A 20,709-nucleotide genomic window follows, 5' to 3' on the forward strand; every position below is an offset into this window, starting at 1 on the left:
AAGGAGCCTCCGCTGACATAATGTGTTAAACCCAGTGCTGCTGACTGACAGGTTGACGGTTCAAATCTAGGGAGAGCAGGTGAGCTCCCTCTGTCAGCTCCAGCTCCTCATGTGGGGACATGAAAGAAGCCTCCCACAAGGATGGTCAAACATCAAACATCAAGTGTCCCTGGGCAACATCCTTGCAGATGACCAATTGTCTCACACCAGATTTGCAGTTTCTCAAGTCGCTCCTGACACGGAAAAAAAAAAAAATCTAATTTAACTGCCATCATATAGAGTCCTGGGATTTTTTTTGTCTAAACCCTTCTACCTCAATTATTTGTTCAAGGATTCCATATGCTGGAACAAATGGAAGTTAGTGGAATAACAACAGCACTATAATTCTGAAGTCCAAATGGGACTGAAATTGCTAATGACATGCTTCTGAGACTCTTATGATGTTAGGAGTTTGTTTTTTTTATAATGAATGAAAACAAAAACAGCAATTAATGATGGCTTTCTAATAATTGTAGTTTTTATTGCTAAAGTGGCCACTCATCTTGTAGATTTTTTAGTAACTCTGAGAGGCCATTATTCAGATTTTTGGTAATACAGATTTTCACTGTGTCATAGCACCTGTATTTCTGAGACCCTGTATGGCGAGGCTTATAACCACATGACAGAAGCCTAGAGACAAGTATCTCTAGTTATAAATAGGACCATTGTGTGGCTATCTGATTTTGCTTCTCCAGGCATAACTAGAAGGTTCCTTCAAGGGAACACCAAACTATATTCAAGAGATGAACCACTGATTTATATGTTGCATTGACTGTAGCTTGTAAAGATTTCAGATGGCAATATTTGGAATGTAAGCTTTTCCCGCCTACTCATTATACCCTACACATGCAATATTTTAGTGGTATGCATTATGCTATAGTTGTGGTTGGCATGCTATATAGTTATACTGAGAACGATTCCACAGAGTAGTTGTGGCAGAGAAACAGAGGAAGTTTGAGGTCCGAGCAACTTCACATGAAAGTTGGATCAAAGACTCTGGTCTCCCTAAATTGACTATAGCACGCTAGATGGGAGGAAGAGGAGCAAGGTCATCAGGGCAACACATTCTTGGTAGTTGATTTTCTTCCATGAAGATGCAGTAGACTTGGGTTCAGACTCAAATAAGTAATGGCAGAAGCAACATTGATCTTAATGCCCTTTTTAAATTCTTTTTATATGTGGGATTATTTGGAGGATAATGGAACGCCCTTTACATTTTCTTGGCTGCCAAAACTATTGTAGATTATTTATATATTGCAGAATTTATGTGTAATATTGAACCTAAATAAAAAATAACTGTTATCTCAACCTGTTTTTCTTTTAGGCACTGGTAAAGTGAACCTTACCTCTTGGCATCATGACAAAGGCTGGGCAAACGTAGTGAATATGACATTCAGTGATGGAAAATTAATAGCGAATCATGATGGCTTTTACTATTTGTATGCCAATGTATGCTTTAGACACCATGAAGCAGTGGGGAATCTAACTGGACAAACTCTGCAGTTGATGGTGTATGTGAGAAAAACCGATGTCAAAAGGAAAAACCCTGTGGTCCTGATGAAGGGAGGGAGTACAAAGAATTGGTCGGGAGATTCAGAATTTCATTTTTATTCTGTAAATGTCGGGGGCTTTTTCAAACTGAAATCTGGTGAAGTAGTAAGTATCCAGGTATCACACCCTTCTTTACTGGATCGGTCCCCAGAAGGAACTTACTTTGGGGCCTTTAAAGTAAGGGACATTGATTGAGACTAGCTTGTCAGTTTTTCAAAGGGGGAAAATAATGTTTATTCAGCTGGATTAGAATAAACCTGATCTGAGAGAGATGGTTAACAGCTTGTGGGGTCCAGTTGTCCATGAATGAGAATTTCTCCCAGGCAGCCTTACCCACAGCTCCCTTTACAGTCTTAGGATTGCTCAGTTTCAATACTTAATTCCTGTGCTTTATTCCCATCTTAGTTGTGGCAGTCTGGTTTGTGGATTGGGATATTGGCAGCCCGTCCAGAATGGCATCTAAACTTTTGGTAGTAAAAGCATATTATAATCCAAATACATTTTTGTGTTTATGCTGGCCAGAAAATAAAGGCGTCCTTCCAAACCAAGTGAGCCATATGTAGACGGTATGAAAACTAATGTGGAATGTTAACTTGCACCTATCAAATCAGTGGTTCTCAACCTGTGGGTCCCCAGATGTTTTGGCCTTCAACTCAAATCCTAACAGCTGGGAAACTGGCTGGGATTTCTGGGAGTTGTAGGCCAGAATACCTGGGGATCCACAGGTTGAGAACCACTGCATTAAATCAAAGGGTATAAGTGAAGCAAATGTAAAGCACGATCTAAACATATCTACTCAGAGGTAAGGTCCACTGAGTTCAGGGAGACCTATTTCCAAGAGTGTATGTGTCTTGTGTTGAGTTTAAATATGCTAACCAAGGCTCTGTACCAGCCTCCAAGTAGGTAGACATGCTTAGGATTCTAGACCCAATCCACACTATATTTCTTTATGTTATTACAACAGAAATCCACAATTTTGATGGGAGATTTTGAGGTATACACTTTCAGATTATGTTTTGTGTGCAACTTTGCAACATACCCTCATAGCACTGTTTAAAGAAACATTGAATAAGCACTGGCAACCAAAATACTGGTCAGTGTATTGGGTCCTAGAGACTGAATTCAAGGTGAAATGTTAGAATCTTTGATTAGCATTGCAATTGTCAATTGTTTTTTTTTTTACAAATATTTTTCATGATGAAAATATTACCCCTCCCCCTTTTTTCTGCAGGCAGAATTGCATTTGATGTGTGTTAAATTTTATACCTATGTACCTACAATGAGTTTAGTTATCTCCTCCTCATTCCCTGGTTAAGTTGTATACGGGACTGTAAGTTGTAGGGCTGAATTTCTCCCTGTCTGCTTATTGGACATGATGTGTCCTACTGACTACCTAATGAAGGTGCCTTTTCTGTAAGGGGGCAAATCCCATCTGGATAACTCGCCCCCTTAATTGGGCTAATTGACTCCATGGCAATGTAATAATACTGATAATGTAACACAATGTAACACAATTTGAAAAAAAAACTGTTCCTGGTTTTTGAAAGTATTTCCTGTTTCATTGTGTGGTACTTACTTAGAAAGTAGTTGTTATACTCCAGAAAATTGGTTTTTGTGGCTGCCACAAAGTATGTTGAATGGGTTGAGAGTCTATCAAGATAATCATTGAAAAACGATAGCAAAATGTGTTGCAGGATGTCCCACAAAAACAAAGTTTTTACAATTTAATACATTTTCCCCATGTTTTTATGATAGACCTCAGGAAAAAAGTTGTGTTACAAAGTGTAATTGATTCACATTTCATTCATGATTTTATTTCATTACTTACATTTATATTCGACCTTACCTCCAATAAGCTCAAGGTAGTCTCCTCTTTGCTATTTTATCTTCACAACAACTTTGTGAGATATATAATTTTTAAAATTCAAGGTTATGAATAGGCAATTGTGGCCCATCAGTATATTTTGAACTAATTCCTGCAGAACCATTTGTCTTCACTTGGGATGATGAGACATATTGACAAAAAACATCTTGAGATTACAGATGTCAGCTCTTGGTTTAGATTGGGAACATTGGGACAAGTCACTCGTGGTATTGTTCCTCCTATTGTTCCTATAAAACCAGGAGTTAAAAAACGTGGTTTGAACAAGCTACAACTTTTTATATTCAGATGCAACAGCAAGCTGGAATTTTGAAAATGAGTATTTGAATCTTTAATTTTCATTGCCTTATGAATGCAGTGTGAAGAATTTGAATATTCACTCCTAAATACCATGTTGGTGCATTCCAGTTATACCCAGCTTAGTTAGGCTGCTGGTCCATTTAACTCAGAAATGTTTATTCTGCTTGTGGTTTGTTAACGTCTCAGCAGAAATGTCATTCTCATTCCCACTGCCTCTGCTTTAAATAGGAGATGACAGGGATTGAGTCTGGGATCTTGTGTATGCAAAGCATGTGTCCTAGCTTTCATATTTTCTCTCTCTCTCCCTCTTTTTGCCTTATTGAAAGGTTTTTCTGCCTTTTCATGGAATTGATGTGCACAATATACCCTGTATTCTGTCCTCTGTTTAGAATAAATTTCTTTCTCATCAGTTAATAAAATCATGGTGTTTTAAGCTGTTGATTAAGTCCATCTTTTGATAGCTTTCTCTCTGTTGGTTTCAAAAGAGAGATGTAATTAACAGCTTAAAATATCATGCCAAGTTCACTGCAGATGGAGGCTGCAAGTCCCGTATGTTAACTCTCAAAGCTTACAATTAAGTGCTCTTAATAGATTCTCAGCATTGTTTCATTGCCAGATCATGCAAATGCATTGTTTCCAAAAAGGTAAAATGGGTATTTTTGTATTCTGTAATATCAAGTTATATTTCAGATGTAATTTTTATTTGAAAAGTTCTGTAATTTATAAACTGTTTGATACAAATATTTAAAATTTCACTGTATGTATATTTAATGTTTAAAATTGTTTGTACAGACATGGATTACTACTGCACTTTCTTAATCCCAGTGGGGTAAAAACAGCAGCTATAATGACCATTTGCCACTAGCAAATGTGATGTATTTCTTTGTATTTTCTTAATTTAATAGCTTTTGGTTGATCTTATCAGTGTTACTGAGGAGTCAGGGATCATACACATTATCAGATGACAACTGTTGATAATTTCAGGTGCTTTTCACATCTAAGCTTTACTCTAGAAGTCACTTGTTCTAGGGTAGTGGTTCTCAACCTGTGGGTTCCCAGATGTTTTGGCTTTCAACTCCCAAGAAATCCTAACAGCTGGTAAACTGGCTGGGATTTTTGGGAGTTGTAGGCCAAAACACCTGGGGACCCACAGGTTGAGAACCTCTGTTCTAGGGCATTCTTTCCTAAGTCAGTCTGTAAAGCCCAGAAAGAAAATCACAAGGCTCTGGCATGTGAAAGAATGATCTACAGTTAGCAATACAGATCTTCAAGATGTGGCTTTGGGAGGAAAATAACCAAATGTAGCTGGTATTGTGGAAGAATATGCAAGGGACCAAAGAGATTTGTTATGCGTATTTATGCAATTATTCAACAGACGTTTTATCATACTATAAATGTTGCAAATCTGTAAGTGCTCTTATACATTTCTGCAGAACAACCTCTTCTCAACAAATACTTACAGGCCCATGTTACAATTATTTTATACTGTACAACAGGCATTGCTTTTGAACATTATGAGTTTTTTTTTTTACAAAAAATAAACACATTTCTAAGAAAAGAGAGGTTGTGGTTTGCATTTCTCTCCTGTTCCCACATCCTTTCTCTGCAGATTCAGCTCTGCTGACTATGAATAGCATTACCCGCATGACACTATGGAGGTGCAAAGGTTCGTAACAAAGTCGTATTCATTCAGAGCACATTGCAAAGCAGAACAGTTAATGTGCCTGCATTCACTGTGAGCAAACTAAATCCAAACTGTACAACAGCAGCCCTGTTTTCTTTCACGTAATGAATTTGTAGATCTTCACAATCAACATTTTGATATGTTTACTGCTTTCCGCCTCAGCACTACAAATACACAAATTGCAGAACTGAACAAGATTGCTAGAAGCATCCAGTCCAACCCTGTGCCAGACAGGAAAACACAATAAAAAGACCCCTGACAGAAGGCACGAGCAAATGAGTGGATGCACTATGGTTATTCAGTTCTGACCAGGCTTTGACTCTTATAATTCACTACTTGATAGACTTGAGTTATTTTTAGGAGGTGTGAAGCTGTACACTGAATTCTTATATCTCTACGTTCCTGCTACCTGTCATTACCAGCCTATTTACAGATACCAAAGTCATCAAAGTCTCCCAGGTACCACTCTGGGCTAGTTTTTAGTTATTTATAAAAAAAATAAAAATAAAAATAAAGAGGTGAAAGGTAGGTGGGTTGTGCTGTGTATCTCAAAACAGGCACAAGAGATGGTGGACAGGCATTAAATAGCTTTCAGTTCTGCCCCAGTTATGTGCAATGCCCTGGCCCTATAGACCTTCTGGCTTCTACCTATGGAAACTATCAAGACTGTGTTGTCGAAGTTTTTCATGGCTGGAATCACTGGGTAATTGTGCATTTTCCGGGTTGTATGGCCATGTTCCAGAAGTATTCTCTCCTGACATTTTACCCACATCTATGGCAGGCATCCTCATAAGTATGAGGTATATTTTCAAATATACTTCATACCTCTGAGGATGCCTGCTATGGATGTGGATGAAACACCAGGAGAGAATACTTCTGGAACATGGCCATACAGCCCGGAAAATGCACAACAACCCTATCAAGACTGTGTACCCTCTCTGGCATTTGTGTTTGTTGCACAAATCCAAATACCTATTCCTTGCACCTTTAAAAAAATGTATGCATTTTCTCTCATTCATTAAAATATGTTTTAAAACTGCATGCATTCTTCATGCATCCAGTTTTCCAATGTATGCATTTTTGTCCACTGAATGATATCAACTGCAAATTATGTTCAGGTCCAAGAGGTTCAAATTAGATAAGTTGTGGCCCAAAATGCATTGAAATTGATTTCTTACCCATCTCTAGTCTCTGTCCTGCAGCAAAAACAAATTGCAGATAAGTATTCTGAACGGAGCACAGGTTTATTATTACATCTGTGGTTTATTATCATCACAGGCTGTGAAAGAAATGGTGACTGGATGCAAAGCTTAATGCACAGAGTGAAACAACTGTAATAAATCGTTCAAAATGATCCTTGTGCTTTTAGGTGGGTTATCTGCTTTGGAGTGGTGTGGCGCTGAAAACGCCATATCCTTACTTGTTTTACCATTGCCAGCTCAACAGAAAACTGCAGGGTTCTTTGTCTCCACTTGGCAATATAAATGATTCCCAATCCTTTCCACTCACTACTCTTTAGGTTGCTGTTCAGACACCAGATCCAGATCCCCAATCCATTTTCTACTCAACCTTGAAATTCTAGCATTTTTGTAGGTAAGCAAAACAGTTGATGAAAGGCATCTACCCAGGACAAGTGGACTCACAAATATAGTTCAGAAAGCAAGAATATCTAGAGATTCCTTATTAAGACAGAATTTGTTCTTTTATTTTTTAAACTATTTATTTTTGATAGTATTTATGCCCCATCCTTCATTCAAAAGAGCCCCAGAGCAGTTTAACGAATTATTTTCTCTCAGACCCCATCTACACTGCCATGTAAAATCCAGATAATTTGCTTTGAACTGGATTATATGGCAGTGTAGACTAATATAATCCGTTTACTTTCCGGTCCCAATTCAAGGTGCAGACCTTCACCTATAAAGCCCTAAATCAGGGGTCCTCAAACTTTTTAAGCCGAGGGCCAGTCCACAATCCTTCAGACTGTTGAGGGGCCGGATTATCATTTGAAAAAAAAATACAAACAAATTCCGATACACACTGCACATGTCTTATTTGTAGTGCAAAAACAACAACAACAATGAAAGAACAATACATTATTTAAAAATAAAAACAATTTTAACCAACATACATTTATCAGGATTTCAATGGGAAATGTGCTCCTGCTTCTGGCCAATGAGATAGTCAAGTTAATTAGGGTTGTTGTTGTTGTTGTTGTTGTTGTTGTTGTTGTTGTGTGCCTTCAAGTCATTTCAGACTTTGGGCGAGCCTAAGTTTAAAATTTATTTATTTATTATTTATTTACTGCATTTATTTACTACATTTGTATCACACCCTTCTCACCCCAAAGGGGACTCAGAGTGGCTTACAAATTATATGTACATACAATATATTATATTATTAGCATAGCACAATATTAGCATTATATATTACTATATTGAACTATACCACTATACTGTAATATTATTAGTAATATTATATGTAATATAGAATATATAATTAATATTATATGGTATTATTATTAGTGTTATATTGTATTACATTATAATATTATTATCAATATTATATGTATATACAATATATTATATTATAAAACTGAGGGCGGGGGCCAGGTAAATGACCTCAGAGGGCCGCATCCAGCCCCCGGGCCTTAGTTTGGGGACCCCTGCCCTAAATGGTTTGGGACCCACCTACCTTCGTGACCGTATCTCCTATCACAAACCTGCCCGATCCCTTCAATCGTCAGGGGAGGCTCTCTTGTCGCCACTGCCGATATCTCAGGCCCGCCTTGTGGGAACAAGGGAGAGGGCCTTCTCTGCTGTGGCCCCCCGATTGTGGAACTCACTGCCGCTGAGATTAGGCAAGCCTCCACATTAGCAGCCTTTAAGAAAGACCTGAAAACATGGCTCTTCTGTTGTGCTTTTGGAGAGTAATTACTACATACATCCCCTCTGCTGCTCTCCTCCAATATCTGTCTGCCAAATTGCACCACTACTTTATGACCCTGTTCTCTGTGGTTTTTACTCTTAATCCTTTTCTCACCCCGAGTTTTAACTTAGTGTTCATGCGGCCCGCCCTGTTTTATTGTTCTTCTGATTTTGCGTAATATAGTGTATTATTATCATTTATTGTATTGTTCAATGTGTTATGATTTGTTGTTCTATTTATATTCTGTTATATTGTATTGTTCTGGGCATGGCCCCATGTAAACCGCCCCGAGTCCCCGTTGGGGAGATGGTGGCGGGGTATAAATAAAGTTTATTATTATGATTATTATTATTATTATTATTATCAACACAACGATGTTGTATGGCACAGCAAACAAGATAGATATGCTGGATTTCGTTTCGCAAAACCACAAGTCGAACACTTCCCAAGTGTCTAGGACTGTGTTATGTATTTTCTGATGATGTGTGCAGATCCCAGTTGGGTGGCCTTTTGCAGTTGGCAGATGGTGATTTTGTCAATGTCTATTGTTTCCAAATGCCGGCTGAGATCTTTTGGCACGGCACCCAGTGTGCCCATCACCACCGGGACCACCTGCAACTGGTTTCTGCCAGAGTCTTTGAAGTTCAATTTTGAGGTCCTGATAGCGGCTGAGTTTTTCCTGTTGTTTTTCATCTATGCGACTGTCACCTGGGATAGCAACATCAATGATCCAAACCTTGTTCTTTTCCACAACTGTGATGTCTGGTGTGTTGTGTTCCAGAACTTTGTCAGTCTGGATTCGGAAGTCCCACAGTATCTTTGCATGCTCATTTTCCAATACTTTTGCAGGTTTGTGATCCCACCAGTTCTTTGCTGCTGGCAGGTGGTACTTGAGGCATAAGTTCCAATGAATCATTTGGGCCACATAGTTGTGCCTCTGTTTGTAGTCTGTCTGTGCAATTTTCTTACAGCAGCTGAGGATATGATCAATGGTTTCGTCGGTTTCCTTGCACAGTCTGCATTTTGGGTCATCGGCTGATTTTTCAATCTTGGCCTTAATTGCATTTGTTCTGATGGCTTGCTCCTGGGCTGCAAGGATCAGGCCTTCTGTCTCCTTCTTCAGGGTCCCATTCGTGAGCCAGAGCCAGGTCTTCTCCTTATGAGCTTTTCCTTCAATTTTGTCAAGGAACTTTCCATGCAGTGTTTTGTTGTGCCAGCTGTCAGCTCTAGTTTGTAGTGCGGTTTTCTTGTACTGGTTTTTTGTCTGCTGTGTTTTGAGGAGTTTCTGATTTTTGACTTCAGTCAAAGCAGGTTCTTCACTTTGCTTGACATATTCTACCAGGACATGTTCTTCTTCTTTGACTGCTTGTTTTACTTGTAAGAGTCCTCTGCCCCCTGATCTTCTAGGCAGATATAGCCGGTCAACATCACTGCGAGGGTGCAGGGAATGATGAATGGTCATGAGTTTTCTTGTTTTTCTGTCCAAATTGTCCAGTTCCACCTGTGTCCAATTTATAATGCCAGCAGTATATCTTATGACAGGTATGGCCCAGGTGTTTATGGCCTTGATGGTGTTGCCTCCATTGAGCTTGCTTTTGAGAATTTTTCTGACCCTTTGTGTGTATTCTTTGCTGACCACAGTTTTCACATGTTCATGCTTGATGTTGTCCAGCTGTAGTATGCCCAGATATTTATAGGCCTCTGGCTGGTGACACTTTATTGTTTGGCCATTAGGCATATTTATGCCCTCACTTTCAATGATTTTTCCCTTCTTCAATGCCACTGTCGAACATTTGTCCAAGCCAAACTCCATGTTGATATCAGTGCTAAAAATTCGGACAGTGTTAGTCAGAGACTGGATTTCAGTTTCTGTTTTCCCATATAGCTTCAGGTCATCCATGTACATCAAATGTGAAATTTTGTGAGAATTCTTAGATGTTTGGTAGCCGAGATTTGTTTTTTGTAAGATTGTTGACAGAGGGATCATGGCGATAATGAAAAGCAGAGGGGACAATGAATCTCCCTGGAAAATTCCTCTCCTGATGTTGACAAGTCCATAGCTTTCATTTCCAACAAACAGTTCAGTTTTCCAGTGCTCCATCATGTTTTCAATGAAGGTGGCAACGGTTTTACAAATCCCGATGGCGTCCAGGCACTTGATGATCCAGCTGTGTGCGAGTGAGTCAAAGGCCTTTTTGTAGTCAATCCACGTCATGTGAAGATTAGCTTTTCAGCTCTTACAGTTCTCCAGAATCATTTTGTCAATCAATAACTGGTCTTTTGTGCCCCTGCTTTTCCATTTGTTGCCTTTCTGTTCATCTGGCAAGATGTTTTTTTCTTCAAGATAGTCTTGAATTCTGTCAGCTATGATGCCAGTCAGTAGTTTAAACATGGTGGGCAGACACGTTATTGGCCTGTAGTTTCCTGGTGCTGCTCCTTTTGCTGGATCCTTTTGTATCAGGTATGTTCTTCCAGTTGTTAGCCATTCACTGATACTTCCTTTCTGCAGCATCTCATTGAATTGTTGGGCCATTTTTCCATGTAAACTAATCAGATGTTTGAGCCAAAATCCATGAAGTTGATCACTACCAGGCGATGTCCAGTTCTTGACTTTTTGCACTCGTTTGCTGATCATTTCAGTTGTTATTTCCATCTGTTCCATTTTGTTCTGTGAGAATTTTCCTTCAAACTCCTTTATCCACCCAGCGTTTTTGTTGCAGTTTTTATTATTTTCCCAAAGTTCTTTCCAGAACTTTGTTGTTGCAGTTTTCTCTGGCTTTATGGTTACTGTGTCTGTTGTTTGGTTCAGACTCTGGTAGAACCGTCTTTGGTCTGATTGAAACAATTGATTTTGTCTGTACTGGATGATTCTGGCTTCATACCTTTCAATTTTTCTGGCTGTTGCTGTAATTTGTTCTTTCACGATTTCCAAAGCTTCTTCAATTTTTCTGGTGTTCAGCCAGTACTTTTGGATCAGGTATTGCTTGATTTTGTCATTCTTCAGTTTCCTCTCTTTCATATTTTTCAGGTTATTTGCATCTGATCTAAGTTTCTTGATTTTCAACTCTAGCCTGACCTTCCACTTCCACATCATCATCATCATCATCATCATCATCATCATCATCATTATTATTATTATTATTATATGGCATTGTAGATGGGGCCCCAGGCTAACAAACTAAGTGTGATAGGATACACAAAGAAAGGGGATGCAATGAGGGAAGGGATTGAGTCCAGCAGATGCTGGTTGCTCTTCTCTCCCTCAAAGGCCAGAACACTTGTACATTTAAGGTAAAGTTATTGGGGCCAAGGCATGATGGAGCTCTGCCTGGTCCTAAATAGGAACTATCTTTCAAGGTCCTTCTTAAAGAATTAGAAGCCATGGTTTTTGGAACAGCTGGCAATTGTGCCCCTTTTTTCTCCACCATTTCTCTCTCACTTCTTTTCCATTCTTGCTTCTAGGCATTTCCCTTCTTTCTATTTTTGTAATTTCCCTAACTCTTAGGGCAGGTGGTGGCCACCCAACCCAGCAGATTTAGCCAGATTAGCAGCAGAGGAAGGAAAATGCAGAACCATCTGTTTTCTTTCTTGGCATGAAGCATTCCTTGCCTTTAACCCACTTGTAAATAGGAGCCTCCGGTGACCTAGGGGATAAAAGCCTTGTGAACTTGAAGGTTGGGTTGCTGACCTGAAGGCTGCCAGGTTCGAATCCCACCCGGGGAGAGCAAGGATGAGCTCCCTCTATCAGCTCCAGCTCCATGCGGGGACATGAGAGAAACCTCCCACAAGGATGGTAAAACATCAAAACATCCAGGCATCCCCTGGGCAACATCCTTGCAGACGGCCAATTCTCTCACTCCAGAAGCAACTCCGGTTGCTCCTGACACACAAAAAACCAACACTTGTACATAGTTGTTGTGCCTTGATATTTTTTGATATATCCTTCAAACATAATGCACTATTTTCTTTTATCAACTATTGTCTATAGACTCTCTTGCTTGCTAACCAGCTTTGAGTGAGATTTGCGGCTTATTAATGAAAATTCGGATAGAGTTTGGAAGTGTCAGAGCAGGGGAGCCAGCGATAGGTGAGGCTGTTTGACACAGATCTCTGTGGTTTACTTTGATGCAATCTCCAAAAATGCATGTAATCTACTGTGGGATCTTGGTATGTTTTCTGTCCTCACTCAGCCTACGTCACCCCAGAATTAAATTGGCAAGAAGATGTGTGATGAGCAAAATGAAGGTGCCATCTCAAAGTCATCAGAAGTGGGAAGGAGTTTGCTGGTGGAAATACTGGGGAAGTGTAGATAGGGATTTACAGGTTTATACAGACTTCAGTGGTTATTCCATCCAGCTGCTACAAGTGACCTGAAATGTCATGTACTGTGATGAAGAGAAAATGTCTTTTCAACAAGAAATAAAATGGAGGATGAAAAATGACACTTATCTGGATTTCCGCAGTGATCCCTGTCATTCACTCTTACCACAGCCAAAAGGTCATTTTCAAAATGTAAATTTAATCAACACTTATCATAAGAGCATGACAGTCTTTCAGGATTAGCTGCTCTTTTGTAACAGACTAAATGACTACATCAGCTAGATGTTAAAAAATGGATGCACGTCAAGGCAAGGAGACATCTTTGAACTGAATTTAGATTGCAACATTGGAATTTTTATTACCTACCAGTGACAAGGCTTATAATTAAACACTGATGTATAATCAAACAGAATTAGGGTGCAGGAGACCCTCCCCAAAATGTATTTTGCATAGAGACCCACAATAAACACTGGTACTGTGAAGATATGGGAAAGAATTGTGTGGAATATATTTTAGATGAAATACCGTAGAAGATAAGTTGTGCAGATCCAAGCAGATTAATCTCTGTTAGGGGGTAGAAGACACCAAAGACTACGGTAAGCACATAAAAATTCAATAGGAGACAGAACAAATACACAAATTACTAGGGGCCCTGCCACATAGCCATATAATCCAGAATATCGAGGCAGAAAATCCCACAATATCCGCTTTGAACTGGGTTACCTGCATCCACATTGCCATATATTCCAGTTCAAAGCAGATAATGTAGGATTTTATTCAGTTGTGTGAAAGAGGCCTAGTTCTCAATCTTCCATACTGAACAAATTGTATTGTTCTGCTACTTATATTTTGGTAACTATTTCTATATTTGCATACATTTGACACAAACATTTTGCACAATATTTTAACTCTTTTTATAAGTGCCGACGTTGTACAGGCAGTCCCAAGTTACAAACAAGATAGGTTCTGTAGGTTTGTTCTTAAGCTGAATTTATACGTAAGTTGGAACAGGTACATTTTTAAAGTGTATCTCCAGCCATAACTATATCTTTTAAAGCTTTGGATAGCATAGGGATGGGTCAACACCCTTGTAACATTTGTTTTGTTACCTGTGCCCCTTTTGAGAAGATAGCACCTCACTTCCTATCTTTGTGATAACTGGATTTTGAACATTTTGGCTTGTTATGGAAGCGAGGATTGGTGAGAAAGCTTCAGTTGAGACACCTTTTCCCCATGATAACTCTTTCAGGAGTGAATTTTCCTTCCTGGGGTAGATTTCTCTCACTTCCTGTTGTCTCACCACCATTCTTAACTAGGAGACATTTGTAAGTCAGATGTTTGTAACTCGGAGACTGCCTGCATATGAGAAAGATTTATACATAGATTATGCCACTGTTTGAAGAATTATTTGCACAATCAATTGAACATGTGAGAGCGTGTCACAACTACAAATGTGGCACCTCTTGTGCAACTGGAAATGTTGTCGAGCAAATTTAGGGTTCGTCCCTGGAGCAGGGACAAACCGATGCCCTCTGACCACAGGATTCGATCCTGGCCAGCGGGGGCACTGCAAATTAAAACCCTATTTCCCACAATAATCTCACCCAAATCTTGAAGAGAGAGAACCGAGTTGTCTTTATTTCGAGTCAGCTGACGCAGATGTCAAGACGCAATCATTTGCAGTGATGACATGTCACATAATACAGTGCAGCAATTTTTATAAGCAAAAAGACAGGCGGAGCAATTCAAATCTCCCTCCCCGCCTTTCCCCGCCCAGTTCCACTCTGATTGGCTCTTTGACTGGGTGGCTCGAAATCCCCCCAATCAGATGGCTTCCTACAGTCTACCAATCAGGGACAAGGGGCGGGCTGAGCAGCGATTAATGGACAGCCAAGCAGATTATGAAAAGGATGGATGAGTCAATATGTCCAATCTACATATATGTCTGACACGCTGGTCTGGTTTATTGACAAAGGGAGAGCTGTTTCCTGAATAATTGTGTGGATGAAGGGTGAGCTATTTTTCCTTCTGATGGCCTGCTCCGAACTCAGAAGGGGGAACAGCCCAAATAATTGTCCATGCAAGGGTAGGTGATAATCTCCTCTGGGCAGGGTACTCCAGCCCATTGGGGGGGGGGGGGGGCGGGTGAGGGCTGTCTGCACATAGCTGAGTCAAACCTCAGTCACTCTATTTTTTCATATATGAGGCATTTTGGGAAGGGAAACATAGGAATACATTCATAGAATCAGAAATCATATTGCCCACTCCCAGCCACCCAAAGGTCTAGAGTTCATAAAGTTTCATACGAAAGTCCGGAATCCAAAGGAAAAGATTGTAAAGCATGTGGCTTAAAACTGGCTTTTTTCCTTTGCTAACTCCTTTGTCTGGGTAACCAAAAGGGAGTGCTTTTGTCACTGGTTAAGGAAAGGATTAAGGAAGTTGTTATCTCTTGCCTCAGGCTAAAAGGTCAAACACCTTTTGTGCAGAGATTTTTAGCAAACCACAGTAAACTCCAGTAAAAAATCTCAATCACCTTCTGCTATAAATATATGAAATATAGGACATAAAGTCTTGATTTTTGAACTATCTTTTACAAAGTCCTGGGGGGGGGGGTCACCTCGATCACAGAAATACCAAAGAAATTGCTACCATGTAATTGTTTTCCTATATTGTATTTAGCTTGGATTTCATCCATAAGATTGTTTTTAAAATGTGCTTCTTAACTCCAATGTCCAATGGCAAAATAGCCAGCAAACGAATTAGCAAAAACTCCATTTGTTATATAGGTACATTCTAGCCATAAAACTGTAGGGTACTCCAAAATCTCATCTCCTCTGAGGATGCCTGCCATAGATCTGGGCAAAACGTCAGGAGAGAATACTTCTGGAACATGCCCACATAGCCCGAAAGACATACAACAACCCTCAGATATGGGATGCCCTGGTTAAAGCCCTGTTCCTAAGTGTGTGTTTAATTCCCATTTTAAATTATTAGGTAGATTATCTTGTATTAACTTGAATGGTTTCAGAGATATGCCATATCTACTTGTGGTGCAAACACATTGTACATGCAGATCCAGCAAAAAGGAAAATTCAGCAAAAAGGAAAAGACAACTCTTAAATTTTGATGTGCCTGTTAGTTTAAAGAACCTATTTTGAAATGTGCAAGTTGGATTAATTATCCTTGAAATCTGCAAAAAAACCAAAAATAAAACAAACAAATTTGATCTTATCTCTTAATGGCTATGGTACTAATAAGGTGTTTTGTACATTAGACATCCACTGGAATAAATTTACCTCTACAGAGGAATAGCAAGTATTTTTTTAGATGGAGAAAGGTTTGTATAAATTCTACTTGAAATGGAATTGAGCCTATGGGTGCATGCTTGCTATCTACCCACATGCTAGAAACGGGATTATCTCACTTTCAAAGAAGGAAATGGAGGTAAGTCACACTTGTGAAGAAGACACAAACTCAAAAGATCATTTCTGAAAGCAATTCCATTGGAATCTGAGCAAAGAATTATGAGAAGATGCAAGTTTGGAGGTTGAGAGGAAACGTGATAGCAATGTATGAATATTTGAAAGGATGTCATAATGAAGAGGGAGCACGCTTGTTTTCTGATGCCCTTGAAACTAGGACTCAGAGCAATGGGTTCAAATTACAAGAAAGGAGATTCCACCTGAACCTTTGGAAGAATTTCCTGACCGTAAGAGCTGTTCAGCAGTGCAATTCTCTGCCCCGGAGTGAAGTGGAGGCTGCTTCTTTGGAGACTTAAAAAGTGGCTGGATGGCCATCTGTCGGGGGTGCTTTGATTGTGCTTTTCCTGCATGGCAGGGGGTTGGACTGAGTGACCCTTGTGGTCTCTTCCATCTCTATGATTCTATGATTCTGTGTAGAGTACATTTAAATTAATTGGATATGGCTTAACTAGCTGAAGTGCCTTGATTTGAGTAAATCTATTTTATGTAGAGCTGACATTGGATTTAGTTCTCTTTTTTTACCTGCAGATTTCATTCAACCCTGCTATAAAATTCGATGCCAGGATCGAAAAGTCATCAATTTGCATAAATCCTATCTTAGTTTGAATATGGGCTGGGCTGTATGAAAAATAAGGCAATGGAGAACCCAACTCAGCATTATCTAGCTACTTCTGTATACAAGACATTGAACCAATTGACTTTGGTCATCTTAGGCTAGGAAGGAAATAAATTTGGTCAAGTGTGGTTTTGTTACCAACATGAGACAGTCTGCATCAACAATGGGAATGGGACCGTTACCAAAGAAACTGGAGGACCTTGAGCTCATTTTGTCCCCTTGAGAGGGGACAAAATAACAAATATTTGTAAGCCACTTAAATAAGCATTACCAAGAATTTGTTATGAAATTTCTTCCATTTGAATGCTATTATAGTTAACAGCTGCCTCCTTGTTGGCAGTAATCATTTTGGCACTTAAAGGCAAATTCCTTTTATAGGGTGAACACAAGAAGATTGCACACACATTTTGCACACAGGGCAAATTGTATTACAGTACTTGGTATAAACAGTATCCTTGGTTACAACTAAACCACAGATAGGCACTTTGAAACCCCACTCATTTTTAAAATAATTTTTATTGAAAGAATTTTTAACTATTAACAGTAAAACAGAGAAATATAAAAATATCAACATAAGAGAAAAAAAGGAGGGGGGAAGAAGGGGAGAGAGGGAAAAAGAAGAAGATAAAGAAAAAGAAAAGAAAAAAAAACAAATAAAAAAGGGGGAGAGGGAGAAGGGATGTTCTTGACTTCCGTTCTTCTTTCTTCCGTTCTGTTTCTTCTTGATTTTAAACTAAATCTTTGAAAAGAAATGTTCTTTCCCTCTTACATCACTCTTACATCTTAACATCTCCTGCAAAAGTTGACCAGTCAGTCATTTCTATTCCTCTACCGGTATTTTCCCTCAGTAAAATGTTGATCTGTCCATGACCTTTATTTCATTGACTTTATTCAGCCAATCTTCCTTACTAGGTATTGTATCTAGTTTCCAACATTTTGCAAATACCAATCTTGCTGCTATAATAAAGTAAGTAAATAACTTTTCTTTGTTTGGGTCAGCAAAAAGTTCTGAGTCAAACATTCCCAACAGGTAATATTATTTATTTATTTATTATTTTATTTATAGTATTTATATTCCGCCCTTCTCACCCCGAAGGGAACTCAGGGTGGATCACATTGTACACATATAAAGCAAACATTCAATGCCATAGAACATAGAACAGAGACAGAGACAGACGCAGAGGCAATTTAAACCTTCTCCAGCTTCCAGCTTCCTGAGGGTATGCTTGATTCCAGCCACAGGGGGAGCAGCTGCTTCATCATCCACTGCGACGGCAACTTCCTCATTCCAACGGCGGCTGGATTATTTGTATGGTGTCGTAAATTAGCCTCCCCACATATAAGTGGTACCTAAATTTCCTACTTGATAGATGCAACTATCTTTTGGGTTGCTTAGGTCAGCAACGAGCAGGGTCTATATTTTATTTTTAATTTTCGGGTGCTCACCCCGACACAGGCTGGCCTCGAACTCATGACCTCTTGGTCAGAGTGATTTATTGCAGCTGACTGCTAACCAGCCTGCGCCACAGCCCGGCTGGTTTCATAGTAAAATCTCTTTTTAAAATTAGTTGCCTGTCTTAATGTCTAACTTTCCAATAGTCCCTGTTTTCTCACAAGTCCACCACATGTGGTAAAATGACCCTTTGATCTACACTTCCAACATTTATTATCTAAGTTCTTATACATTTGTCCTAATTTCTTAGGCGTCATGAACCAGTGGTGGAGCATCCTTAAACAGTTTTCCTTTAAGTCTGAAGCATATGTAAATTTTAATCCTTTCGTCCAAATTTCTTCCCACTCTTATTTATTATTATTTATTTATTATTTATTTCCATCATTTCTATCCCGCCCTTCTCACCTGAGGGGACTCAGGGCGGCTTACAGATCTGGCAGAATTTGATGCCAACACACCACAGTACAATAAAATAAAACAATAAAACAGTTAAAAGCAGTTAAACGAAATAACAATATACAATATACAAAATTTAAAACAACAAAGTACTTGAACCATTATTTGAATTGATCTGCCTATGTTTCTAGCCCATTTTATCACTGAGTTCTTAATTTCTTCTGTTTCAGTAGCCCATCCAAGCAGTTTATTATAAATCTTAGTTATGAGCTTTTTCTCTAACTGTAGTAGTTTATCCCAAAAGTCCTCTTTCTCACTAAAGTCCAACTTCTTATCTAAGTTAAAATGTTCTTTAATCTGTAGGTATGAAACCATGAAACCTCTTTACAACTTCTTTGAATCTCTTCTTGTGATCTTAAATAAACAGTGTCCTTTGTACCAATGAGCAACTCTTTATAAGTCAGCCATCTCACCCACCCCAACAGTCTCCTCTGATTGGCTTCTAATGGGGAGACCCACATTGGTGTTTTTAAATAAAAATTTCTTTTGTGTTTCTCCCATACCCATATCAAGGAGGACCTCATGAAATGGTTCCCAAACCTTTTCTCAATACTGGTTTTCCCATACCAGATGTATGAGTGCCATCCTTTTCTCAGATCAAAGCCCCCCCCAGTGTTAATATTTTTAATCAGTCGGAAATCCCATTGATTGTAATGAGAAAGTTAAGTACAGACAGTCCCCAAGTTATGAACAAGATAGGTTCTGTAGGCTTGTTCTTAAGTAGAATTTGGAACAGGTTGGAGCAGATACATTTTTAAGGGTAACTCTAGCCTATATATATAAGCTTTGAACAGCACAGGGAAGGGTTAACACCCTTGTGGGGTTTGTTTTGCTGTCTGCCCCTGTTCAGAAGATTTCACCTTATTTCTATCCCTGTTATAATTGGATTTTGAAAAATTTGGCTTGTTGTGGAAACAAGGATTAGAGCTAAAACTTCAGTGGAGACTCCTTTTCCCCATGATAACTTTTTCAGGAGTGAATTTCCCTTCCAAGAGATAGATTTCACTCACTTTCTGTTGTTTCACCCCTGTTCTTAACTATGAGTCATTCGTAAATCGGATGTTTGTAACTTGGAGACTGCCTGTAGTCAGTTCTTCAATATGGAAATTAATGGCTTTTGTAAGAGCTGACACTTGGCTAGATCTTGTATACAGAGTTGTAAAATTTGTTATTTATTCATTTTGGCTTGGAAAAATATAACTAACCCCTGATCTAGAATTCTGAAATCCAAAACACTAAAAAATTCTTCCATTCTCCCCAGCATCATGATCTTTTCCGAGCTTTCCGGTCTTCTCATGATGTGGCCAAAGTACTTCATCTTTGCCTCTAATATCCTTCCCTCCAGTGAGTAGCCGGGCCTTATTTCCTGGAGTATGGACTGGTTGGATCTTCTTGCGGTCCAAGGGACTCCAATACCACAGTTCAAAAGCATCTATCTTCCTTCGCTCAGCCTTCCTTATGGTCTAGCTCTTGCATCCATAGGTTACTATGGGGAATACATTGCTTTAACTATGCGGACCTTCGTTGCCAGTGTAATGTCTCTGATCTTCACTATTTTATTGAGGTTGGCCATTGTTCTCCTCCCAAGAAGTTCTCCTCCCAAGAAGTAGACATCTTCTGATTTCCTGACTGCAGTCTGCATCTGCAGTGATCTTCGCTCCTAGAAATAAGAAGTCTGTCACTGCCTCCACGTTTTCTCTCTCTATTTGCCAGTTATCAATCAGTCTGGTTGCCATGATCTTGGTTTTCTTGACGTTTAACTACAACCCAGCTTTTGCACTTTCTTCTTTCACCTTGATGATAAGGCTCCTCAGCTCCTCCTCACTTTCAGTCATCAGAGTAGTATCATCTACATTTCTGAGGTTGTTAATGTTTCTTCCAGCAATTTTAACTCCAGCCTTGGATTCGTCAAGCCCCACATGTGTTCTGTCTACAAGCTGAATAGGAAGAGTGAGAGTATACAGCCCTGCCAATCTTTCCCAATCTTGAACCAGTCTGATG

At 39.3% G+C, this 20,709-nt stretch overlaps 1 protein-coding gene across 1 annotated transcript in view; it reads left to right on the forward strand.

Annotated features, from left to right (window-relative positions):
- Nucleotides 1-5,330, forward strand: part of tnfsf11 (TNF superfamily member 11) — a 32,089-nt gene extending 26,759 nt beyond the window's left edge. The window contains exon 5 of the mRNA XM_003218629.3: nucleotides 1,364-5,330. Within this exon, the coding sequence (XP_003218677.1) occupies nucleotides 1,364-1,785 (422 nt within the window). The 3' untranslated portion in view covers nucleotides 1,786-5,330. The remainder of the gene's footprint in view (nucleotides 1-1,363) is intronic.
- Nucleotides 5,331-20,709: the final 15,379 nt, after the last annotated feature.

This window comes from Anolis carolinensis, chromosome 3 (genome assembly GCF_035594765.1).
Source record: "Anolis carolinensis isolate JA03-04 chromosome 3, rAnoCar3.1.pri, whole genome shotgun sequence".
Lineage (NCBI taxonomy): Eukaryota > Metazoa > Chordata > Lepidosauria > Squamata > Dactyloidae > Anolis > Anolis carolinensis.